The sequence below is a fragment of the Ursus americanus genome, chromosome X, assembly GCF_024610735.1.
Source record: "Ursus americanus isolate L20-20 chromosome X, mUrsAme1.1.p, whole genome shotgun sequence".
Taxonomy (NCBI): Eukaryota; Metazoa; Chordata; class Mammalia; order Carnivora; family Ursidae; genus Ursus; species Ursus americanus.
Genome location: NC_142164.1, coordinates 29,120,373 through 29,146,628, shown reverse-complemented (window position 1 = coordinate 29,146,628; position 26,256 = coordinate 29,120,373). Strand labels below are relative to the sequence as shown.

The 26,256-nt window shown below is 44.8% G+C and overlaps 2 protein-coding genes and 1 long non-coding RNA gene across 17 annotated transcripts in view; 1 reads left to right on the top strand and 2 right to left on the bottom strand.

Moving 5' to 3' along the window:
* LOC123803754 (NF-kappa-B-activating protein-like) overlaps positions 1-10,441 on the bottom strand; it is a 39,903-nt gene extending 29,462 nt beyond the window's left edge. For 6 of the 14 annotated variants that reach the window (XR_015723338.1, XR_015723337.1, XR_015723340.1 and 3 more), the window contains exons 1-2: positions 9,916-10,441; positions 7,312-7,392 (exon numbers count right to left, since the gene is read on the bottom strand). Coding sequence is in view for 3 of the 14 variants with exons in the window: in XM_087859752.1 (XP_087715878.1) it covers positions 2,440-2,560; positions 7,312-7,392; positions 9,916-10,301 (588 nt within the window). In the remaining 11 variants the exon portion in view is untranslated. Of the gene's footprint in view, positions 1-632; positions 2,561-6,729; positions 7,393-8,425; positions 8,541-9,915 lie in introns of those variants that run through there. The other 8 variants (XR_015723343.1, XR_015723342.1, XR_015723345.1 and 5 more) reach the window with 4 other exon arrangements.
* Positions 10,442-10,555: 114 nt separating this feature from the next.
* LOC148106868 (uncharacterized) lies at positions 10,556-18,874 on the top strand. Of its 2 annotated transcripts, none has more exons than XR_015723374.1 (3): positions 10,556-10,685; positions 13,543-13,616; positions 18,292-18,874. It is a non-coding gene; the product is annotated as an uncharacterized LOC148106868 (long non-coding RNA). The 2 variants fall into 2 exon arrangements; XR_015723375.1 differs by lacking the exon at positions 10,556-10,685 and adding an exon at positions 11,081-11,157.
* A 2,092-nt stretch (positions 18,875-20,966) lies between these two features.
* LOC148106867 (uncharacterized) lies at positions 20,967-25,988 on the bottom strand. Its single transcript, XM_087859708.1, has 3 exons — positions 22,338-25,988; positions 21,845-22,169; positions 20,967-21,224 (listed from the first exon to the last, which is right to left on the bottom strand). The coding sequence occupies exons 1-3, from the start codon at positions 22,417-22,419 to the stop codon at positions 21,146-21,148; spliced, it is 486 nt and encodes a 161-aa protein (XP_087715834.1). The 5' UTR covers positions 22,420-25,988; the 3' UTR covers positions 20,967-21,145.
* Between the last annotated feature and the right edge of the window lie 268 nt (positions 25,989-26,256).

The window sequence follows — 26,256 nt, the reverse complement described above, 5'->3', positions numbered from 1 at the left end:
CCGCTGGGGCACGGGGGGGGGGGGGGCGGGGCGGGGGAAGATGGGGTGCTGCAGGACAGGGTGGCTCCTCGTAAGCCGGCTGCGTGGGCACTTGGGGAACTTCGGAGATGGCCGTGGCCTCCTGATGGGGGCTCAGGGACGCGGCTGCACGAAAGCAGGCCTCCTTGCCTTCCTGGAGGAGCGGCACCGTCCATCACGTGCACTCACCCCGTACCACACGCAAAACAAATACACAGAGAATAAATTCAGAACTTTATTGAAAAGACTACAAGTGCCCCCAAAGAGAGGGTCCGTGAATTTGCCCTTCTCTCGAGTACATTTCGCAGGCGTTTCGGGAACTGCTCTTAACCCTGAGCGACACAGAACGGGAATGCGCTCAAAAGCACCGTGGGAAAAAACCGCCGCCGAGGCCATTGTGTGGGCAAAGGGCTCACAAGAGAGCCACCGACGGTAGGAGACCGGGAGCGAGCACAGGAGGGCAGCCGCACGGAGGGAAAGGTGGAGGAAGCCAGGGCAGGGGAGGCAAGAAGACAACAGGAAAGAGAGGCATGGGCTGCTGACGTAGCCCCAGCGGCGGTGGCTCCTGAAGAACCCATAAGCACTCCGGCTCCGGAATGAGGACGGCATGGCAGGGTCCACCCAAGTTAATGACGACGGGAGGGACCAGGGCCACCGGGGGCGTGTTTCTGAACCTCAGTGCCCTCTGGGGTCTCCTCCACTTGACCCTATTCTTTTTTTTTTTTTTTTTAAGATTTTATTTATTTATTTGACAGAGATAGAGACAGCCAGCGAGAGAGGGAACACAAGCAGGGGGAGTGGGAGAGGAAGAAGCAGGCTCATAGCAGAGGAGCCTGATGTGGGGCTCGATCCTACAACGCGTCGGGATCATGCCCTGAGCCGAAGGCAGACGCTTAACCGCTGTGCCACCCAGGCGCCCCTGACCCTCCTATTCTTAAACCAAACCTTCAATCAGAGAGCAAAAAAGGACATTTTAGTACACTGAGCATCGAATGTCATAGAGGACAAAACACAGCAGGCTACTCTCTATGCCCTTCAGGTTGGAAACTGCATCAGGGAAGCTAGTGTCTTCTTGCTAAAACAGCTTAGGGAAGTTACCGCCACGGGCCTCCCTGCAGCTCACCCCGAGATAGCACCCACGATGTGCCAGGCTCTGTCCCGGCTCCATGCTTGGACTCTGTGCTCCCAACTGCCATATTACTCTTCCCGTCCTCAGCAGCATGTGCAGCTGAGGCACTGCTCTCTGGCCCTGCTGTGACTCTGACGCCTGGGTTGTGTGTGTCCTCACAGCTGACCAGCAGCCATCGGGCTGCCACTAACCCCTAGTCGCTAGGCAGGCGTCACCCTACTCCTGGGGGAAGCTCAGTATCATTCAAAAGTCCTGCTGATGGGATACAGCCCCCATTCTGAACAGCCCATCTTCAACAGAGAGTAAGTAACTAATCCACAGGGCCGTCCTGGATCTTTCAACAAGAGCTTTCCTTTAAGAATGACTCAAGGGTCATTCCTCTTCTGAAACCTCGTCATAGTGAGAAAGGTGGCATTGTGAGCGAGGCCTGGGCATGGAGGGCCCAGGAGCCTGTGGCTTGTCTTGCTAGGATGGGAGGAAGCCGAAGCACTGGACACTACCTGAAGAGTCTAGACACTGGGGACAATGGATGTTTAGACGAACTAGGACCAGATTTCCTCAATTCATAAAATCTTTGCCCGGCCAACAGACTGAGGGCAAAGAGGCACACCGCCGTCACTGTTGTCAGCTCCCCAGCCTGCAGCCCGCACCACCCTCCGCAGGCTTTCCTGGGCTCAGCGCCCGGTCAGCTGCTCTGCTCTGCCTACGTCCCAGCACCCTGGACAGGACCCCTGGCGTCCCTTGGGGCAGGACCTCCTAGGCCCCTCTACTCAACCAGGAGAGCCCCGTCCAATGCCTTATCCATTTTTCTATTTCTCTATCTACTGTCAGCCCAAGAAGACTCACCCCACCCACCTGCCCACCCTGGCCTGGTATTCCTCTCTAGCAGCTCCCCACCCACCATACATACCAGACATCCTTGGCCAGGACCAGCACACCCTCCACCCAAGGGCTCCTGCCATGGAGGCCCAGTCCTACACACTAGAGTATCTGCATCAGTCGCAGCTGGACCTTGCAGCCAGCTGCACCGAAAGCCTGCCCTACTCAACAGTGCTCATGCAGCTCACGACCAGGCCTTATAGCCAGCTGTGCCAAGGGCCAGCCCCACACACCAGCATGCCCACACCAGCTGCAACCAGGCCTGTCAATCAGACAGGCCAGAAGCCTGTCCCACTCACCAGCATACCCACAGTAGTCATAGCCAAGCCTAGCCGACAGCTGCACCAGTAAACAGCCCCACATATCAGTGAGTCTGCACCAATCGTGACCAGCCACAAGAGGGAGCACACAGCCTACAAAAGAGATACTCCTGGGGTACCTGGCTTGGGTGACCAGCGGGGGTTTATGCTGAGCCCCACAGACACCTTCAGGCATAAAGCCACTCCTCCAAGACTGGGACAATAGCTGATCCACCTAAAACACAGAAACAAACACTGAGACGCAAATGAGGAGACAGACAATACGTTCCAAGTGAAAGAACAAGACAAAAACCTCAGAAAAAGAACTAAACAAAACAGAGATCTACCAGATGGAATTCAAATGAATGGTCATAAAGATGCTCACTGAACTCAAAAGAATGGATGAACACAGTGAGAACTTCAACAAAGAGACAGAAAATATTTTTTTAAATCAATCAAAGCCAAAGAACACAATAACTGAAATGAAAAATACAGGGCATCAAAAGCAGATTACAGAATGCAGAAGAACAGATTAACAATGTGGAAGACAGGGTAGTAGAAACCACCTAATCAGAACAGCAAAAAAGCAAAAAGAACTGAATAAAATGAGGTTAAGTTTAAGGGACCTCTGGGGTAAAATCAAGTGTACTAATATTCACACTACAGTGGTCCCAGAAGGAGAAGAGAGAGAAAAGGACAGAAAACTTATTTGAAGAAATAATAGCTGAAAACTTCCCTAACCTGGGGAAGGAAACAGATATCCAAGTCCAGAAAGCAAACACCCCCAAATGAGATGAACCCAAAGAGACCAAGACACATTATAATCAAAGTGTCAACAGTTAGAGATAAAGAATCTTAAAAGCAGCAAAAGGAAAACAACTAGTTACATACCAAGGAACCCTAAGTCTATAAGCTGGTTTTTCAGAAGAAACTTTATAGGTCAGAAGAGAATAGCATGATATATGAGAAGTGCTAAAAGGAAAAAACTTACAACCAAGATTACTCTACCCAGCAAAGTTATCACTCAGAAGTGAAGGAGAAACAAGGAGTTTCTCAGACAAGCATAAGCTAAAGCTCATCACTCCCAAACCAGCCTTACAAGAAAGTTAAAGGGACTTAATTTTAAGTAGAAAAGAAAAATCATAACTACAAGTAAGAAAACTATGAAAGGAGGGGCGCCTGGCTGGCTTAGTCAGTGGAGCATGCAACTCTTGATCTTGGGGTTATGAGTTCGAGCTCTGGTTGGGTGTAGAGATTACTTAATAATAAAATTTTTTAAAAAAAGGAAAATTATGAAAGGAAAAATCTCATTGGTAAAGGTAAACACATAGTAAAGGTAGTGGATCAACCACCTACATAGCTAGTATGAAGGTTAAAAGACAAAAGTAGTAAAATCAGCTAGACCCACAATAATTAGTCAATGGAAACATAAAATAGTAAGATGTAAAATATGATGTCAAAAACATAAAACATGGTGAAGGGATGTAGTACTTTTAGAATGCATTGGAGCTTAAGTGGGCATTAACTTAAAATAGATTGCTATATACGTAAGATGTTATATATGTACCTCATGGTAACCACTGACCAAATACCTATAATAGATAAACAAAAAATAAAAGAATACAAACATAACACTAAGGAAAGTCACCAAATCTCAAGGGAAGAGAGCAAGAGAACAAAGGAACAGAGAAGAACTACAAAAAACAATCAGAAAGCGACGCCTGGGTGCCTCAGTTGGTTAAGCGTCTGCCTCCAGCTCAGGTCATGATCCCAGGGTCCTGGGATCAAGTCCCACATCTGGTTCCTTGCTCAGCAGGGAGCTGCTTCTCCTTCTGCCTGCCGCTCCCCCCTGCTTGTGCACTCTCTCTCTCTCTGACAAAGAAATAAAATCTTTTTAAAAAACCGGAAAAATATCAAGAAAATGTCTACAAATCCATACCTACCAATAAATTTTTTAAAGATTTTATTTATTAACAGAGAGAGAGACAGCCAGCGAGAGAGGGAACACAAGCAGGGGGAGTGGGAGAGGGAGAAGCAGGCTCCCAGCGGAGGATGGGGCTCGATCCCAGGACTCTGGGATCACGCCCTGAGCTGAAGGCAGATGCTTAACGACTAAACCACCCAGGCGCCCCCTACCAATAATTTTTTTTTATCAATAATTACTTTAAATGTAAACTTCCTAAGTGTTCCAATCAAAACACACAGTAGCTGAATAAATTAAAAAAAACAATACCCATCTATAGCTGCCTACAAGAGACTCACTTCAGATCTAAAGACAACAGAGACTGAAACTGAAGGGATGGAAAAAGATACTCCATGCAAATGAAAACAAACAAAACCCTGGGGTAGCAATACTTACATCATACAAAACAGACTAGAAAACAAAGCCTGTAACAGGACATGAATGACACTGCATACGATAAAGGGATCAATTCAACAAGAGGATATAACATTTGTAAATACCTATGCACCCAACATAGGAACACCTTAATACATAAACCAATTATTAAGAGACATGAAGGGAGAAACTGACAGTAATACAATAATAGTAAGAGACCTTAACACCCCACTTACATGAATGGATACATCATTCAGACAGAAAATCAATAAGGAAAACAGTGGCCTTGACCAACACATTAGACCAGATGGAATTAAGAGATAATACACAAAACATTCTATCCAAAAACAGCAGAACATACATTCTTTTCAAGTGCACATGGAATATTCTCCAGGACTGATCCCATGTTAGGCCACAAGACAAGTCTTGATAAATTTAAGAAGACTGAAATCATATCAAGCATCTTTTCAGACCACAACAGTATGAAACTAGAAATCAATTACGAGAAAACTGGAAAAACATAAACACATGGAATTAAATAACCAATGGGTCGGGGTGCCCGGGTGGCACAGTCGGTTAAGCGTCTGACTCTTGGTTTCAACTCAGGTCATGATCTCAGGGTTTTGAGATTGAGCCCCATGTCAGGCTCCGTGCTCAGTGTGGCATCTGCTTGAAATTCTCTCTCTCTCTCCCTCTGACCCTCCCACTTGTGCACGTGCTCTTTCTCTCTCTCTCTTTAATAAATAAGTCTTTAAAAATAAACAAACAATGGGTCAATGAAGAAATCAAAGAGGAAATTTAAAAAAATACCTTGAGACAAATGAAAATGGAAACACAACAGTACAAAATCTATGAAATGCAGCAAAAGAAGTTCTATGAGGGAAATTTTATACAGGCCCAACTCGAGAACCAAGAAAAACCTCAAATAAACAATCTAATCTTACACCTAAAGGAACTAGGAAAAGAACAAAGCCCAAAGTTAGCAGAAGGAAGAAAATAATAAAGGTCAGAGTGAAAAATAAATGAAAAAGAGACTAAAAAGACAACAGAAAAGATCAATGAAACTAAGAGTTGGTTCTTTGAAATGATAAAATTGATAAAAACCTTTAGCTAGATTCATCAAGAAAAAAAGAGTGCCCATATAAATAAAATCAAAAATGAAAGGGGATAAGTTATACCCAATACTATAGAAATAGAAAAAAAATCATAAGACTACTAAGAACAATTATGTGCCAACAAATAGAACAACCAAGGAGAAATAAATTCCTAGAAACATAACAATCGTCCAAATCAGGAAGATTACACTATAGACTGATTACTCAAAAAACTCCCAACAAAACAAACTCCAGGACCAGACGGTTTCACAGGTAAATTCTACTAAATATTTAATGAGTTAAGACCTATACTTCTTAAACAATTCCAAAAAACTGAAGAAAGAACAAACTCACTCTTTGAGGCCAGCATTATCCTGATATGGAAACCAAAGACACCACAAATTAAAAAAAAAAATTACAAGCCAATATCCCTGATGTATGTAGATGCAAAAATCTTTAACAAAATATTGGCAAACCAAATTTTATACTACATTAAAAAGATCATACACCATACTAAAGTAGAAGTTATTCCAGAAATGCAAGGATAATTCAACATCCACAAATCAATGTGGAATATACCACATTAACAAAATAAAGGATAAAAATCCTACGATCATCTCAATAGACGCAGAAACAGCATCTGACAAAATTCAACAACCAAAGATACAAACTCTCACCAAAGTGAATATAGAGAAAACATAACTCAACTTAAGAAAGGCCAGATACGACAAACCCACAGCTAACATCACACTCAACAGTAAAAAGCTGAAAGCTTCACCCTAAGATCAGGAACAAGACAAGGATGTCCATTCTCGCCACTTTTATTCAACATAATACTGAAGTCCCAGCCACAAGACAAGAAAAATAAAAGGCATCCAAATTGGTAAAGAAGAAGTAAAACTGTCACTATCTGCAAATGATATATATATAAGAAAACCCTACTCTACCATCCATGTTGTCAACTGTTAACTCAAAAAAAAATCACTTTGTAAGGCTAACATGTGACACGCAATCTGCTGTTAGGTTGAGAAAAAACAATTCAAAATAATATAAATGTATTTGTCTTAATACTGAACCCTTCTATGAATAGGAAATTAGCACCCCCCCTGAATTACAATTTAAAAAGAACAATTAAGGGGTGCTGGGTGGCTCAGTTGGTTAAGCGGCTGCCTTCAGCTCAGGTCATAATCCCAGGGTTCTGGGATCGAGGCCCGAGTCGTCGGGGTCCCTGCTCACTGGGGGGCCTGTTTCTCCCTCTCCCTGCCGCTCTGCCTACCTGTGCTCTCTCTCTCTCTCTCTAATACAAATATGATCTTTAAAAATAAACAAATAAATAAAAAACAATTAATATGTTAAAATCAACTAGCAACATGTTTTAATCGTTAGGTATGTTCAATGTTTTTAAATTCTAGGGGGTAGCATAGCATAAATCACAAAAAAGAAGAAAAAACGTAAAGTGTACTTAAAAGTTATTCATTTAACAAAAATTTTGACAATAGTCTCTGGATTTAAACAAACGTTACATCTTTTAACAGTATTTTTTGAATCACTTACTCTGGTTCTGGATTCTTTGGAGAAAGTCCCCATACTTCAGGAGCTCCCAATTCTCCAATCCTCTCTCTCTCACTTAATCTCCTAGAAGATATAGGCATATAAATTATAACTCCATGGCTAAATGGTCTCCTAAATATATAATCAATTCAAAGGAGTCCAGTTAAGTCCTATTTTCCTATTTTAAAAGTTAAATTAATAAATTAAGTATACTCATTGTAATTTGATGTTCTTGATAGTACTATCAAATGGCACAGACTACAGACAGCCTGAGGCCAGGCCAGAAATACAGCCTAAAAGGTTGTCAAGTGCATCTCTTCTGCCTCTTGCATGACCTAGCTCCTAATTGCTCATTTCGTCTTCTGCAATATGTGACACAAACAGTTTTATATTTGGAAATAACTTGTTTACATACATTTTTGAGAGTAAAGAGCAATCTCTACTTTTGATTTAGTCAAACCCGTTTTCAAAAACTCAGGAATTAATAAAGAAAACAAAAATGAAGCATTAGAAACAGAAAATAAAGAAAGCTCTGAAAATGAAAGAAAAGTTTTATTTGACAAAAACTGTCCTAAATGAGAAACAGGGTTTTTTTTTTCTGTTTTCCCTTTAGTTCCTTTTTTTTGGAAAAGGACTATATCCTCTATCTACTCTTGGAGGACAGGAAAAATTTGTCATTTTTTTCTTTTAATTTTGCTCACAAACAAAATACAAAAAACAAAGGCTCAATTCCTCAAAGTTTAGCTCCTTGTGATTCCATTTGTTACACACACACACCCACCCCTTACAAAATAAACTGGTTTGATTGCTTGAATATACTATTTTTTACTTCTTTATTTAGGAGAAAAGATTATAATCGTGCAGAATTAGACTCAGGTTTCCCACTTGAAGAAAGAGCCTAAAAGGGTTATACTTATAACCCAACTTGGACTATATATGCAGGGGGAAGTATGACAGGCTGTAAGAACAGTCACGTTCTCATCCCTGCTGCCCCCAGCTTCATCTGTACTCGTAAGGTAAATTATTGATCTTCTAAATGTACAAATGCAAATTTCACCCAAGAAGTTCTGATATCTTTTTTTTTTTTAATGATTTTTTATTATATTATGTTAGTCACCATACAGTACATCCCCGGTTTCCGATGTAAGGCTCGATGATTCATTAGTTGTCTTTTGATGAGGATCGTCCAGTAGGAAGCTGGTTGCTTTTTGACGAACACAGCCAGGAGGTAACTGAAAAATTTAATTTGGAGAGGTAGGTCTCCAACCTAACTCAGTAGGTTTTTTATTGTTTCTGCTTTCATTCAGGAAAACCCAATAGCTAACACTCAAGGACTAATTATTATGTCCCAGGAACTAAATCATCACAACTCTAAAGGCTCAGCGCTAATTTTAGCCTTTTTAAATGGTTAAGAAATAAAGCTCAGAGAAGTTCAAGAAACTTGCTCAAGGTCATACAACTATTACACAGCAAAGCATGGCTTCAAACTCAGGCATTCCGATTCTGGAGCCCGTCCTCTTCACCGCTATCCTTTATTACTTCCCATTCTTGGGAAAAAAGAGATTTATGGAGACGTCGCCCAGCTTTGGAATCTTAACCTGCCCCTCCATGCCTGTGCTACTCTTAAAAATCTTTTTTGACACAGAGGACATGTAGGGGCGCCTGGGTGGCTCAGCTGGTTAAGCGCAGGCCTTCTGCTGGGTCATGATCGGGCCCCGGGGGCGGGCTCCCTGCTCAGCGGGGAACCTGCTTCTCCCTCTGCCTGCTGCTCCCCTTGCTTGTTCTCTCCCTCTGTCAAATAAATTTAAAAAATCCTAAAAACACACACACACACAGGGGACCTGTAGAGCACCTAGTACAGCGCCTGACAGAATTTAACACTCAATAACCATTAGCTATTAAGACTTACACGATAATAATTATAACCCTTTCCCTTTCTCCTTCTTAAACTATCCACTTTTCCACCCAATACGCACTCATGAGAGGACACCTGATCTCACCCTGACCTCGGTTTTCACGGTCACACTGAGACCACCGAACAGGGCCTTTTTCCACGTAGCGTAATCAACAGTTTAGCAGGTCACTTTTCCCACATGCAATCATCTGGTCTCAGGGGTTCTTCTCCCCTCCGATTTAAACTCTTCATCCCCAGCCTTCCCGACTGGCTACACGACATTTCCACTGTACACGTCCTGTCACCTCCAACCTGTGTGATCATTCAGCAAGGTACGGTGGTACGCCTACAAAGCGCGAGGCACTGCTCATTTTGGGCTAATAGGTCTCCTTTGCCAAGAGCTCAATCGAGCGCGAAATAAAAGCACGCTTGGAAAAAAAAAGTAAGCAAAATAAAACAGCCACAACCAAGCGAAAACTGTAATTCGGGTAGGTCTGAGGCTCCCGACGGAACCGCTGCATAGCCAGGAGGCAGAAGCAGCGAAGACACCAGGGCGCGGGGAGAAGGGGCCCGAGGACGAGTGAAAACCCAAGGGGAGAAACGGGCGGAAAAAGGCGTTGTCGGGGGAGGGGGGTGGGGCTGAAGGGCTAGGCAGGGGCGCCCGGCAGAGAGCGAAAAGCGCAAGTCAGACTCCCAGTGCCCGTCTCACTCACTTCTGCCGCAGGCTCTCCTCCCTCTCCTTGTCCAGAAGGCTAGGCCACGGCTTGTCGCTCCCGTAGGGGCGCGAGTAGCCGCCATAAGACGCGGTCGAGGAGGCTGACGCGAAGGGGTTGCCCCGCAGCGCAGAGGGCCGCTCCCGGGAGCGTGACCGCGAGCGGGATCGGTAGGACTGGTGTCGCGACCCCTGACTGAAGCCGCCCAGCTGATGGCTGAGACCATTCCGAGAGCACGAGTCCGAGCGCGAGCTCGAGCGCGAGCGGCGGCCCCGCGGGGAGCGGGCGGATCTGCTGGGTTTAGGGCTCCTCGACGAACTGCGACGCTTTCCCCCGGAGCCCGAGGCCTCCCCCTCAGGGCTGCGCGAACCCGACACCGGAGCCATCGCGGCCGCTGGGTCCCCTAAGCCGCTAGAGAAGGGGGCGCTCTCGCGAGCCTAGGAAGATCTCGGTTGGTCTGGTCCCAAACCCGCCGTCGCGCCACCGCCCGAAACTGAGGAAACCTTGGAAACAGTTCCGGGTACGTCGGCAAATCCCTTCCCCCGACCTAGGCGGTCCTGCCCACGAGACGGAGATGTGTGTATCGGTGTAAAGAAGTCCGTGGGGCAACCGGATCCACTCACCCTTCCGGTCCCGAGTGAGGCTGCTCCTATCTAAACTGGACTAGAGAACGAGTCATTGCTTTAGCCTCGAGTTGAAATACCTGAAGGGAAGGGCGAGAGGCCACAGGAGACCTTTCCCCGAGCGGCCGTGTGAATAACAAAGCCAATGTAACTTTACATATATACGTTGTTTGCATGTGTGTGGCTGTGTGTAGGAGTATACCACCCCACACACAATTTTTTCAAAGATTTTTATTTATTTGAGAGAGCGCGGGCGAGCACGAGGGGGGGAGGTAGAGGGAGAACAGACTCCCCGCTGAGCAAGGAGCCCCAGGTGGGGCTCGAACCCAGGATGGTGGGATCATGATCTGAGCCGGAGGCAGTCGCTTAAGCGAGTCACCCAGGCGCCCCCCCAACTTATTTTTTCTTTCTTCCTTATATTTCTTTTCTTTCTTTCTTTCTTTCTTTCTTTCTTTCTTTCTTTCTTTCTTTCTTTCCTTTTCTTTTCTTTTCTTTTCTTTTCTTTTCTTTTCTTTTCTTTTCTCTTTTTATTTATTTGACAGAGAGAGAGATAGCCAGCCGTAGAGGGAACACAAGCAGGGGGAGTGAAAGAGGAAGAAGCAGCCTCCCAGCGGAGCAGGTAACCCGATGTGGGGCTCGATCCCAGAACCCTGGGATCACGCCCTGAGCTGAAGGCAGACGCATAACGAATGAGCCACCCAGGCGCCCCCAATTTTTTCTTTCTAACCTCAAACAAAATAAGGAGGGTTTATCAATATTGGTGGTGAGCTGTGATGTTTAAGCCGCATTTGCCCAGTTAGCTTAGAGGGCGCAAATTCTTTGTTAATAATTTGAGCCCGATACACTACAGTTAAGCTCACAGCCCAGAGAAAACTGCTTATTCATTCCCCAGAAATTCATCTCCACTAATATGCACCAGCAAACGGAATTTGTAAGCCCCTTCTTGTCCAGCCCCTTAAACTGGTCCCATCATACACTAGCTCAAGCAATACATGGTTAATGGTTATCTATTCTATTCATTTCATACTGTTTTTAAAAGAAAGAATATTTGAACACTAATTTACTGACTTTAATTTTTGAAGGTGCAATGAGTTTACTATGGAAATTCAGAATCCAGTCTACTAGTAGCTAGATGGCCTTTTGGGCCTTTCCTCCGAAGAAGTAACTTATCAGACCATGAAAACTAATGCCATCAATTATTGGAAATCTCCTTTTTTGGAATTTAAGGGAAAGATGCTAACATAATGTAAATGGAAAAAGTGAACCGCACTACTGGATATCGTCTATGTAAAAACAGTTGATCATGGGATGAGCGCCAAGGACTGAACTGAGTAGGAGAAATTATATGATTTGGGGTGGGGATTTGGAGAAATTTCTAATAAGAAAGTTTTGGATGGGAGCACCTGGGTGGCTCAGTCGGTTAAGCACCTGCCTTTGGCTGAGGTCATGAGCCCAGGGTTCTGGGATGGAGCCCGCTTCTGGCTCCCTGCTCAGCAGTGAGCCTGCTTCACCCTCTCCGTCTGCCACTATCCCTGCTTGTGCTCTCTCTGTCAAATAAATAAATAAAATCTTTTAAAAAAGAAAGTTTTGGGTGGAAAACCTATCCCTAACTTGTGGGATACCAGGCTGTACACTTTCCCATCTACTGGCTATAAAAGCCGACTTTGCAACAGCCCTTGGTCTACCTGCCCAATGGCTGGTAGACATGCACTTTAGTTCCAGCGATAAAACCCATGCCCCAGCCCCTCTCGTTGGCATGATACTACAAAATAATTTAAAAAGTTTTAAAAACTTAACGTTTGGTATGAAGTGTGAAGCCATCTGGTCCTGGACTTTTGTTTGTTGGGAGTCTTCTGACTACAGATTCAATTTCATTATTACTAATCAGCCTGTTCAGATTTTCTATTTATTCTTCATTCAGACTTGGAAGAGTGTATGTTTCTAGGAATTTATCCATTTCTTCCAGATTGTGCAATTTGTTGGCATATAATTTTTTGTAGTACTCTCTTACAGTCCTTTGTGTTCCTGTGGTGTCACTGGTAACTCCGCTTTCATTTCTGATTTGATTCACCTGAGTCCCCTCTCTTTTTTTCTTAAAGGTTTATCAATTTTGTTTGTCTTTTCAAAGAACCAGCTCTTAATTTCACTACCTTTCCTATTGCTTTTTCAGTCTCTATTTCATTTATTTCTGCTCTGATCTTTATTATTTCCTTCCTTCTATTAACTTCGGACTTTGTTCTTTTAGTTCTTTTAGGTATAAGGTTAGATTGTTTATTTGAGGTTTTTCTTGTTTCTTGAGGCAGGCTTGTATTGCTCTGAACTTCCCTCTTAGAACTGCTTTTGCTGTGTTCCAAAGATTTTTTAATTAATTAATTAATTAATTGATAGAGAGAGAGAGTGCAAACGGGAAGTGGCAGGCAGAGGCAGGGGGAGAGCAGGGATCACGACAGGAGCCAAAGGCAGACGCTTAACCAACCAAGCCACTCAGGCGCACCTTTATTTTTTAATTTTTTTTCCAAATACTTTTTTAAGTTTATATTTTCATTTTAATTTGCCTCAAAGTATTTTTTATTTCCTTTGACAATGCTTTTGTCCTAAAGAACCTACAGATTCCTGCTCCTCCAGCACATACCCTAACATTAGTCAGTAAATCTTCATGGAAGGCCCAGGTGCTTTTCAAGCTGTTGCCCCTGTGCTGGGTCCGAGTTTATGCACAGGCCCTTTAGCCGCGGAGCGGCAGTTTTCTACAGCCCTCTGACTCCCCGGGAGTTCTGCCCCTCTGATGTGCAAAGCCAGACATTATATGGGATCATCTTCCTGGTGGAGGTCTCCAGGGCGGGAGGTACCTGATGTTCGGCTTAAACCCTTGCTCCCCATGGAGGATGTCCACACCTGTGATGTCCTCCCACTTGTGGGTCACTGCCCTGGGGGGTGTGGGTCCTGAACAGACTGCATCTCTGTCCCTCCTTCCCTTCTTGATGTGGCTTTTTCTTTGTATCTTTAGGTGTGCAAGAATTGAGCTGCTGGTCCTGAATTGCTCTATACATAGATGCAGCCTTGGTGTGACCATGGGAGGAGGTGAGCTCAGGATTTTCCTACTCTGTCATCTTGACCGCCCCCCTGGGCACACATTTTTAATTCTAATGAGGTCCAAGTTCTCAGTTTTTCTTTCATGGATTGTGCTGTTGGTGTTGTATTTTTTTTTTTAAGATTCATTTATTTATTTTAGAGAGAGAGACAGAGAGCGAGAGTCCGGGGGGTGAGGGGTGGAGGGGCAGAGGGAGAGGGAGAGAGAAACTTCAGGAGACTCCTGGTGCTGAGCATGGAGACCCCTGTTGGTGTCGTATTTCAAAACCCTTTGCCAGGGGTACCTAGGTGGCTCAGTCGGGTGGGGTCTGACTCTTGGTTTCGGCTCAGGTCATGATCTTGAGGTCACGATCTCGGGGTCGTGGGATTAAGCTCATCTCGGGGCTCGGGGCTCTGTGGGGGCTCTGCTTGAGATTCTCCCTTTCTCTCCCTCTCCTCTCTCCCTCTGCCCCTCCCCCCCACTCGCATGCTCGCTCGCTCTCTCCCCCTAAAATAAATAAATACATCTTCAAAAAAGATTTTAAAAACTTTTTGCCAAGGCCGAGGTTACCTAGATTTTCTCCTACATTTTACATGAGCACAGACAGTCTCTTTATTTATTCAGTTCTTTGATTTCTTAAGTCAGAGTTTTATAGTTTTCCACATACAGATATTGGGATATCGCACATATTTTGTTGGGTTTATGCCTTTTATTTCAATTTTTTGGTGCTAATATAAATGATGCTGTGTTTTAAATTGTACATTCCAATTGCTCATCGCTGGTATATAGGAAAGTGATTGAGCTTTGTATATTAACCTGTGCCCTGCAATTTTGCTATAACTATTTATGAGTTCTAGGAAGATTTGTTTGTTGGTTTTTTTTTTTTTAACAATTCTTTGGGAATTTCTCCCTAGATAATCGTGTCATCTGTGAACAAAGACAGTTTTATTTCTACCTTCCCCATCTACATACCTTTTTTCCTTTGTCTTACTGCATCAGCTAGGACTTCCAGTATGATGTTCAATAAGAGTAGTTAGAGAGCTCACCCCTGCTTTCTTCCGGATCGTAGTAGGGTAAAAGCCTCTAATTTCTCACCACTACGTATGTTAATAACTGTAGGTTTTTCATAGATGTCCTTTATCATGTTGAGGAGCTGCCCTTACATTCCTAGTTTGCTGAGAGGTTTTTTGGTTTTTTTGAAGATTTTATTTATTTGAGAGAGAGAGAGAGAGAGGGCACACACACAAGCAGGGGGAGAGACAGGTAGAGGGAGAGGGAGAAGCAGGCTCCCCGCGGGGCAGAGAACCTGATGCGGGCCGATCCCACGGATCACCTGAGCCAAAGGCAGATGCTTAGCCCCCTGAATCCCCCAGGAGCCCCTTGCTGAGAGTTTTTAGCATGAGTTGGTGTTGGATTTTGTCAAGTGCTTTTTCTGCATCTGATGATATGATCATGTCATTCTTCTTTAGACTGTTGATGTGATGGAGTATATTAATTGACTTTTTGAATGTGAACTAGCCTTGCATAGCTGAGATAAATCCTAGTTGGTCATAGTATATACTTCTTTTCATACATTGTTGGATTTGATCTGCTAATATTTGGTTGAGGATTTTTGCATTTTTTCATGAGAGTAATTGGTCTTTGGTTTTCCTTTCTTACAATGTATTGTCTGGTTTTAGTACCAGGGTAATGCTGACCTCATAGAACAAGTTAGGAAGCATTCCCTTGGTTCTGTTTTCTAGACCAGATTATAGAGAATTCGTATCATTTCTTCCTGAAACATTTGGTAGAATTCCCCCGGTGAACCCATTTGTGCCTGGTGCTTTCTGTTTTGGAAGGTTATTAATTATTGATTCAATTTAAAATAGATATAGGCCTATTCATATAGTCTATTTCTCTTTTATGAGTATTGTTAGATTGTGTTTTTCAAAGAATTGGGCCATTGTTTCTAAGTTATCAAATTTGTGGCCAGAGTTGTTCATAATATGCTTTTATTATCCTTTTAATGTCAGCAGAATCAGAAGTGATGTCCCCCTCTCATTTCTGATGGTAGCAATTTGTGTCTTCTCTCTTTTTATCTTGGTTAGCCTGAACAGATACTTATCACTTTTATCAATATTTTCACATAACCAACTTTTGGATTCATTGATTTTCTCTATTGTTTTCTTGTTTTCAATTTCACTGATTTGTGCTCTGATTTTTATATCTTTTCTTCTGCTTACTTGGATTTAACTTGCTCTTCTTTCTCTAGGTTCCTACGGTGGAAACTGAGATTATTAATTTTGGATTTTTCTTCTTTTCTAATATATGCATTCATTGTGACGAATGTCTCTCCATGCACTGATTTCCTTTGCATCCTCAAATTTTGACAAGTTGTGTTTTCATTTCCATTTAGTTCAAAATGTTTTTTTTTTTAATTCTCTTGAGGTTTATTCTTTGATCCATGTGTTATCTAGAAGTGTGTTTTATGGCCCAGGATATAGTCTATCTTAGTGAATGTTCCATGTGAGCTTGAGAAGGATAAGCATTCTGCTGTTGTTGAAGTATTCTATAAATGTCAATTAGATCTGGTTTATGGATGGTGCTCTTAGTTCAATTATATTTGATTCTACTGGTTTTCTACCTGCTGTCTTTGTCAGTTTGTAATAGAGGGGATGTTGAAGTCCTCAAGTACAATAATGGATTTGTCTATTTCTCCCTGCGGTTCTGTCAGTTTTTGACTCATGTATTTTGACACTGTGTTGTTAAGCATGTACACATTAAGGATTGGTGCCTTCTGGAAAATTGAGTCTTTTGCTGTTATGTAATGCCCCTCTTTATCCCTGATAATTTTCCTTGTTCCGAAGCGTGCTTTGTCTGAGATAGTGCAGCTTTGTTTTGCTCGGTGTTGGCATGATATATCTTTCTCAATGTCTTTACCTTTAAGCTATCTGTGTCTTTGTATTTATTTATTTGAAGATTTATTTATTTATTTGAGAGAGAGAGAGCACAATCGGGAGGGGCAGGGAGGAAGGAGAGAGAATCTCAAGTGAACTCCATGCTGAGTGTGGAGCCTGATGCAGGGCTCGATCTCACAACTCTGAGATCACCCCCCGAGCCGAAACCAAGAGTTGGATGCTTAACCATCACTCAAGCACCTCTGTGTCTTTTATTTATTTATTTATTTATTTATTTATTTATTTATTTATTTAAGATTTCATTCGTTTATTTGAGAGAGAGAGAGCACACAAGCAGGGGGAGTGGCAGGCAGAGGGAGAGGGACAAGCAGGCTCCCCACCAAGCCGGGAGCCCAACGAGGGGTTTGATCCCAGGACCCTAAGATCACAACCGGAGCCAAAGGCAGACGCTTAAGTGACTGAGCTACCCAGGTGCCCTGTGTCTTTATATTTAAAGTAGGTTTCTGGGGTGCCTGGCTGGCTCAGTCAGAGGAGGGTGTGACTCTTGATCTCAGGGTTGTGAGTTCAAGCCCCATGTTCAGTGTAGAAATTACTTAAAATCTTTGAAAAATAAAAAAATTAAAAACAAGTAAAGTAGGCTTCTTTAGGGGACATGTAGTTGGCTCTTGTTTATTTTTTTATCCAGACTTACTGTCTCTTTTAATTGGCATATTTAGACTATTCACATTTAAAATTATTCTTGATATATTTTGATTAATATCTACCATTTTTATGATCATTTTCTATTCTTTGTTATTGTTCTTGGTTTCTATTTTGTCTTCCACTCTTTTTCTGCCTTCTCTGGTTTTCATTGAACTTTTTATTATGATTCAATTTTCTCTCCTCTCTTAACATCTCAGTAACACTTAGAAATTTTTTTTAGTGGTTGCCCTAGAATTTGCAATATACATTTACAACAAATAAGTCCACTTTCAAGAAACACTAGATCATTTCACTGGTAGCACAAGTACCTTATGCGGAGTGTGGCCAGTTCCTTTCTCCTGTCTTGTATAACTGTGCTGTCATTCCCTTCACTTATCCATATGCTATAATCACTGAATACATTTTTGCTATTATTCTTTTGAACAAACCATTATCTGTTAGATCAACTAAGAATATTATAAATAGGGGAGACTGGGTGGCTTAGTTGGTCAAGCATCTGCCTTTGACTCAGATCATGATCCTGGGGTCTTGGGGTCGAGCCCAGCCTCAGGGTCCCAGGAGCCTGCTTCTCCCTCTCCCTCTGCCACTCCCCCCTGCTTGTGCTCACTCTCTCTCAAATAAATAAATAAAATCTTAAAAAAAAACCAAAACAACCACAGGGGCACCCGGGTGACTCAGTCAGTTAAGCGTCTGCCTTCAGCTCAGGTAATGATCCTAGGGTCCTGGAATCGAGTCCCGCATCAGGCTCCTTGCTCATTGGGGAGCCTGCTTCTCCCTCTGCCTGCTGCTCCCCCTGCTTGTGCTCTCTGTCTCACTCTCTCCCTCTGTCAAATAAATAAATCTTTAAAAAACAAAAAAGAAAAAAAGAAAAACAACCCCACAACATACAACTCTTTATGCCACTGAGATATTAAACTCCAGTGGGAGAACCTATTTTTTTATTAGTAAAATATTTTAAGAAAGTTACCACTGCAGCGTCTTCTTCGGTTTACCCTTAGAGAGCATCTACTACGTGCTAAGCTTTTGACTGTAATTCCTGCCTTGTCTCTCTCCTCCCACCTTTAATATTCTTTAATGGTTTTTCCAGCTCTTGAATGTGGGTCTAGCTGATGAACTGCACCGGTATCTTCTGCTGCCGCTAAGCCTGGTAACAAGATGAAGAAATGTCGGTATCTTGACAGCAGACCATCAGTGTCCAGCTGCCTCTGCCCCCGACAATCTAGGGACAGTGTTGTCCTGGTTGTGGGGGAAGCTGAACGTGATGAAAGCTTCCGGAGTCTAAAGTAAATATTCAGGGGCGCCTGGGTAGCGCAGTCGTTAAGCGTCTGCCTTCGGCTCAGGGCGTGATCCCGGCGTTCCGGGATCGAGCCCCACATCGGGCTCCTCCGCTGGGAGCCTGCTTCTTCCTCTCCCTCTCCCCTGCTGTGTTCCCTCTCTCGCTGGCTGTCTCTCTGTCACATAAATAAATAAAATCTTAAAAAAAAAAGTATTCAGGGGCGCCTGGGTGGCACAGAGGTTGAGCGTCTGCCTTCGGCTCAGGGCGTGATCCCGGCGTTATGGGATCGAGCCCCACATCAGGCTCCTCCGCTATGAGCCTGCTTCTTCCTCTCCCACTCCCCCTGCTTGTGTTCCCTCTCTCGCTGCCTGTCTCTCTCTGTCAAATAAATAAATAAAATCTTTAAAAAAAAAAGTATTCAATAGGAGCAAGTTGGATTTTAAAACAGGTTTCCCTCAAAGGTATCTAAGGGGTTATTCATCTTCGGAAAACCTCTTGAGAGTTACAAAGATGACCTGACAAGGAAGTCCTGGGCATTGTGGCTTCTTACTAGAACATAAGAGTTGCTGACGCCCCGGATACTGCCTTGATATTTTAGCCTGTAGAGTTAAGGAAAATTTAGACAAACTGGGTCTAAATTCACTAAAACTCAAGACTGCCAGATCTGTATCCCATTTCCGCGACTACACTCATATGCATACCATGGGACAAAGCTAATAACTCATCCTGGATTTTGGTTTTCACCAATACTCTCTTAAGATAACTTATGATTTTCTCTGGTCTCAAATGGTAGTCTTTTGACCTACAAATTAGACATTACTGCCTGAACACGTGAAAAACTATTTCAAATTAACACAGGTAGGAATCTGGCCTAAATTGAAAGCCTCGCCACCAACACCAAATTCCATAAAACCCATCTCTTCAAAATAGTACGATCGAAAAACATATCCTTAGAAATTCCTTGAGAATATTCACTCATGAAGTTCGATTTGTGCCATATCTGCAAGGTATGTTTGTATGCAATTCTTCTCTAACCTTTTCACTCTTCTTAACTCAGTGAAACTTTTTTCAAGATTGTTATTTCCCAGGTTTTAGCATAAAAATTGTTCTCATTTGCTTCAATTTTTAGACAAATGTCCAGTTTCCTCCAACCTCCACTATAATGTATTTTAAGCAATGTTTTCAGGCTAACACATGAAAGTATTTCAGAAAATTAAAAGGTAGGGCTGCCGCTGTCTACAGTGCTTTACTACAGACTAAAGCAACAACAGGAGAACCAGGCACTTGGACTTGAAATTTATCTCCCTGGGGGGCACCTGGGTGGCTCAGTCAGTTGAGTCTATTGGTTGAATCTTGGTCATGATCTCAGGGTTGTGAAATGGAGCTAGTGTTGGGCTCCAAACTCAGTGGGGATTCTGCTTGAGATTCTCTCTCACTCTCCCCCGTCTACCCCTCCCCCTGTTCATGCGCTCTCTCAAATAAATAAAGTCTTTATGGGGCACCTGGGTGGCTTGGTTGGTTGGGCATCTACCGTCAGCTCGGGTCATGATCCTAGGGTCCCAGGATTCCTGGATCAAGCCCCGATTTGGGCTCCCCGCTCAGCGAGGAGTCTGGTTCTCCCTCTGACCTTCCCCGCTCTTGTGCTTTCTCTCTCTCTCAAAAGAATAAATAAAATCTTTTAAAAATTAATTCTTTTAAAAAACAAGAAATAAAAGCTATCTCCCTGCATCAGTCTCGGTGTAAATGAACAGACATTACTCATATAGTGTGTTCTCTGTGTGGGAATAATTCCCTTACCCCAAGGCCTGAATATTTATAAATCCACTTTTTTTGTGGATTTAGCTAAGAACTTATGCCTGGTTTTAAATATTTAATATAACAGTACAGGGGCGCCTGGGTGGCACAGCGGTTAAGCGTCTGCCTTCGGCTCAGGGCGTGATCCCGGTGTTACGGGATCGAGCCCCACGTCAGGCTCCTCCACTATGAGCCTGCTTCTTCCTCTCCCACTCCCCCTGCTTGTGTTCCCTCTCTCGCTGGCTGTCTCTATCTCTGTCAAATAAATAAATAAAATCTTTAAAAAAAATAAAATAAATAAAATAAAATAAAATAACAGTACAGGGGCACCCGGGTGGCATGGGACTTCAGCTCTGGTCATGATCTCAGCATCCTGGGATCAAGCCCCCGCCCCCCATCAGGCTCTGGCACTCAGTGGGATGTCTGCTTCTCCCTTTCCCTCTGCCCCTCCCCCTGCTCTCTCTCTCAAATGAATAAAATCTTTAAAAAAATAAAAATTAAAAATAACAATATAGTCTAATCCTCTCTTAGCCTAGGTCTTCTTGTGTTAATGTGCATACTTCCCAGATTTGACCCAGCCCCAACATGACTCCACCCAGAATTGCTCCCTGAATGATACTCGTTAGAAAGAGCTGAACTTTATTTATATTTAATTTTGTGCAGGAAACAAGACAAGCAGTTTAATTCTCTTTTATTTTATTGTTTTCCTTTAACGGTAATGGGCAATTTCCATAAAGTGGGATTTACTTATCCCATTTTCCACTCACCAAAGCCCTAAAATTCAAAACTTACTACCCAAACATGGAAAAGGCAACCAAAACAACAACTTGAGAATGTCTAGAACAAAAGCTTTTAACTCCTGAAGCAGGTTTTAGAATGGCTGCCCAGCCGAATCGCTTTTTTCAGGTTTACGGACTTCCATCACATCTATGGGTATGGAAAGCTTCTTTCTGAGGGAAGAAAATTGCAAATATTTAGTATCTGGAGTTGTGGATGAAATGAGATATACAATGTACATTTCATGCTTGTTTTTAAATTTATATTTCCCCCCAACTCCCCAGCACACATTTCTTTAATACCCAAGGCCGGGCTTGCTTTAGGGACAATCTTCCTTTGTGTACACAATTTAAGGGTACCTTGAAAAACTTCAGAATTCAAGATTAACAATTTTAATGTAGTATTTAAAAGTCAAGACTAATGCACAAAAAATTCCGGGACCACCAAATTATCAGAATGTTAAATAAAGGCAAGATCCACCCCTTCACTCGCACAACCGCGCCTCATTTTGCACCCTGATGTCACTCCTGATCCTGATCGCGATCGTGATCCAATAGAATGTTATTTACAAAAACAGGAGCCCGACCCGAGAGTTTCCTGACGATTCGTTTATATACTGCATGAAAATATTTACCTTGATGCCCACGGGGGCATCGTCCCCACCTTGGAAAGAGCTCGAGGCCCCCTAGGTAGCTTTGGCTTTGGAGGGGGGGAGAGAGACCTGGGAGAGAGCCCAGGGCGTCCCCGAGGGTCCTAGAGATGGGGGGGGGGGGCGCCAGAGCAAGCCACTCACCGCCCGAACACGTCGGGGTATTGAGTGCGTTGGAAAACGCTCTCCAGCTCCTTCAGTTGCAGCCGGGGGAACGCGCTGCGGTGGAGGCGTTGCTGCGGCTCCTGGGGCTGCGGCCCCTCGGCGGCCGCCTGGGCCTCGTCCTGCTGCTGCTGCTGCGGGGGCTCTTGCCCGCAGCCGCCGCCCGTGTGGTTCTCGTCGTCCACGGGGCCCGCTGCTCCCGCGCCACCGTGGCTTTCTTCTCCTGTCGCGGCTTCCTGCTCAGGTTCGGGCCAGAGCTCCTTCTCGACGTCTCCTCCCGTTACGGAGACCACCGCAGGCTTCGTATCTGGAAAAGAAAAGAGAGATCAGGGCGCTGGAGCCCAGGGCGCGTGGGACGGCGACCTGAGAGCGGCGACATCTGCCGCGCCACTGCGGCGTCCCGTCCACTCGCCTCCCCCGGGGAAAGGCCGTTTCGTAGACTTCGCCAAACCCGCGTCCCGGTTCGCGCACTCACCCAACGGTTCTCCTCCAAGTTCATCGACTTCCAGGATGCGGCAAGCGGTGCCTTCTTGGCTGCTCTCGGGCGGAGGCTCCATGTCCAGAACGCCTCCACAGACTCGCGCGGCGGCCGGCGGAGACTCCGGGGTCCGGGCCTGTCTCTGTGCGGGGTGCGGTTTACTACGCCTCTACCTCAGCTTCAACGTCCGCGCGCTCTTAGACGCCGTCGATCCCCGTTACTTCCAACGGCCAGGTGTGTGGTGGGCGGGACTTGTCGGGGCGAGCACGAGGCCGGGGCGTGGCCACGAAGTAGGCGGAGCGTTTGCCGGAAGGGTGCTACCGCCAGGGGGCGCGCGCGGGGGGGGGCGACAACTCCCGACTCCCGCGGGGCACTGCCTTGGCGTGGGGGGTGGTGGGTGGTGCCAGCCAGCCGGGGGCGGGGAAGGGGTGGGGAAGGAAACTTCCCACAGCTCTCCCGAGCCCTGGGAGACGCGTTGGGAGAACGTCTCGCCGCCTGCCCTCGCTGCACGCGGGTCGGTGCAGGGTTCTCGCCCTAAGCTCCTCCAGGGCGAGGGACGCAGAGGTAGGGCTGGAGAAGTTGCGGGGGGGCTTCGTGGCAGCCCCAGCACTGAAGCGACGGGATCCCCGTCGCCGTGTGGGCTCTGAGCACGACTCTCCCCTCCGGCAAGTCAGTGACCAATGGATGGGACTCTGGTTGGGTTCCGTTCGCACCCAGAGTCCACGAACCGGGCTAGTGACCGGACGAAACGATTAGCTAGAGGGCTGCTTGCTCTGGGTTTTTGCCATACGCGCGGAAAGTGGAGCCCATCAAGCTCTCCTGGGCGCTCCGGAGCGGCAGCTTGAGGTTGGGTTTTACAGAGCACTGTGGGTGCTCGGATGCACGCTCTAAGAAACCCAAACCTCCCTCTTGCGATAGGAACAAATACCCCAGATTTGTATTAAGGAATTCACATCAAGAGTAGAAATGGAGAAACCTGTCCACTGTTTTGAGCATCCAAGAATGCTTGCGCTGCACGTGCTGGACGCGACTGTGGGGCTTACACCCTCTGCCTGCTGAGCTCCGCTTCCGCGCCCCCGCTGCAGGTCCTCTGCAAAAGCGCACGTGTTTCTGGGCTGGGCAGGTGCTGGGGACTTGGGTTAGTTCCCACTTTTTTTTTTTTTAAGATTTTATTTATTTATTTGACAGAGAGAGACAGCCAGCGAGAGAGCGAACACAAGCAGGGGGAGTGGGAGAGGAAGAAGCAGCCTCCCAGCAGAGCAGGGAGCCCCAGGCGGTGCGGTGCTCGATCCCAGGACCCTAGGATCATCACCTGAGCCAAAGGCAGATACTTAACGGACTGAGCCACCCAGGTGCCCCATGTTCCCACTTTTTTATTCTCCTCCACTTTCTCCTGTTTCTCCTCCTCCTCTTCGTCTTCCTCCATCTCCCTTTGTCTAGAACTGTCTTCCAGAGCTCTAGCTCTCCACTGATAAATATCAAATAAAGAAGAGCCAGGGCAGATTGAGGGCTCTGTTTCTCCCTTAAAGTGATGTTTTGCATAGTGTCCAATACCGCTAAATGACAGCCGCTGTGCACCCTGCTACTTCCCTCTGACTACAGTTAGGAAAAAAAATATATGTATATACCCAGTGCCCAATAACTTGCTGGACCTGGTGCGAGGAAAAGCTAACTTATACTCTGGTGAAAGATCAGCAATCACGTAATGATCCGTATCCGAAAGACATCAGCATCCTAGTCCCTCAAGGAACAGATTAACTATTCAGTGCTGTCCTTTGGGATGGTAAGCTCCAGAGTCATCACTTCTTATAAACACCTTCCATTCATACAATCCAATTTTTAAGAAGTCCAATTATTTTGATGGTTTTCAATTTTACCCGTTTCTCAAGGATGGGTGAAGAATTCAGAGAATTTCGAGAATGATAAAAGTCATGTTTTTAACTGTGTCCCTATGATTTCTTTTTACTTTTTAAAAAAAGATTTCATTTATTTATTTGTCAGAAAGAGAGAATGAGAGAGAGCAGAGGGAGTGGCAGGCAGAGACAGAGGGAGAAGCAGGCTCCCTGCCAAGCAAGGAGCCCAGTGTGGGACTCGAGCCCGGGGCCCTGGGATCATGACCAGAGCCGAAGGCAGACGCTTAACGACTGAGCCACCCAGGTACCCCACAATTCTTATTTTTTTAAATATCCAGTGAATAATGTAGATAATGACAGTTACACGGAGAGATTTAAATAGAATTAACCATATAAAAGCAGAATAAATATTTGAAGCCAAAAGGCTAAAAACATATTTTTCTTACGTATTAGTCTTAATCAGAACCACAATGAGGGGCACCTGGGTGGCTCAGTCGTTAAGCGTCTGCCTTCAGCTCAGGGCATGGTACCGGGGTCCTGGGATCGAGCTCCTCATCCAGCTCCCTGCTCCGCTGGGAGCCTGCTTCTCCCTCTCCCACTCCCCCTGCTTGTGTTCCCTCTCTCGCTGGCTGTCTCTCTCTCTCTCTGTCAAATAAATAAATAAAATCTTAAAAAAAATAAAAACCACAACGAGATACTGTTTCACACCCAGGAGGATGACTATTATCCACAAAATAGAAAATAAGAGGTGTTGGTAAGGATGTGGAGAAGTTGGAACCCTGTGCATTACTGGTGGGGATGTAAATGGTGTAGTCACTGTGGAAAATGGTATGGCAGTTCCTCAAACACTTAGTCAGAATTACCATATGATCCAGCAATTCCACTTCTGGGTATACAACCCAAAGAACTGAGAGCAGGGACTTGAACAGATATCTGTATACACCTGTTCAGAGCAGCATTATTCACAATAGCTGAAAGATGGAAACAACCCAAATGTCCGCTGATGGATGAATGGGTAAATAAAATGTGGTATATACATACAACAAAATATTATTCAGCCTTAAAAAGGAATGAAATTCTGACACATGCTACAACATGGATGAACGTTGAAGGAATCAAGCTAAGTGAAATAAACCAGACACGAAAAGACAAATATTGAATGATTCCATTTATCTGTGATACCTGGAGTAGTTCAATTTGTAGAAACAGAAATTAGGGGCGCCTGGGTGGCTCAGTCGGTTGGGCGTCTGCCTTCGTCTCGGGTCATGACCCCAGAGTCCCGGGATCAAGCCCCGCATCGGGCTCCTTGCTCAGTGGGGAGTTTGCTTCTCCCTCTGCCCCCCACTTGCTTGTGCTCGCTCTCTCTCTCACTCTTCAAATAAATAAAATCTTTAAAAAGGAAGGAAGGAAGGAAGGAAGGAAGGAAGGAAGGAAGGAAGGAAGGGAAAGTAGAATGGTAAGGGCACCTGTTGGTTCAGTCGGTGGGGCATGGAACTCTTGATCTTGGGGTTGTGAGTTCAAGCCCCATGTTGGATGTAGAGATTACTTAAAATCTTCAAAAGAAAGAAAGAGAAAATAGAACGGTAGTTTCCCAGGGTCTGGGAGAAGTGGTACTGGGGAGCTATTGTTTAATGGGTATGGAGTCTCAGTTTGGGAAGATGAAAAAGTTCTGGAGATGGATGGTGGTGATGGTTGGACAACAATGTGAATGCACTTCATGTCGCCAAACTGCACCCATAAAAATGGTTAAGATGGTAAATTTGCTTTATCTGTATTTTATGACAAAATAATAACAGTCTTATTTCTTTTAAAAAACATTTTATTTATTTATTTATTTATTTATTTGAGAGAGAAAGTGCACAAGCCAGGGAAGGGGCAGAGGGAGAGGGAGAAGCAGACTCCCCGCTGACCGGGGAGCCTGATGCAGGGCTCAGTCCCAGGACCCTGGGATCATGACCTGAGCTGAAGGCAGACGCTTAACCGACTGAGCCACCCAGGAACCCCTATTAGTCTTAAATCTTGTTGGAATAATGATTCTGTACTGTGGATATTGGAGAGATATC

Excerpts from the sequence above, each read along its gene's own strand:
- LOC148106867 (XM_087859708.1), bottom strand. The coding sequence starts at position 22,419 with ATGGAGCCTCCGCCCGAGAGCAGCCAAGAAGGCACCGCTTGCCGCATC. Across the intron at positions 22,170-22,337 it reads ACTTGGAGGAGAACCGTTGG|ATACGAAGCCTGCGGTGGTC; the intron begins GTGAGTGCGCGA and ends TTTCTTTTCCAG. Across the intron at positions 21,225-21,844 it reads TACCCCGACGTGTTCGGGCG|AAAGAAGCTTTCCATACCCA; the intron begins GTGAGTGGCTTG and ends TTCTTCCCTCAG.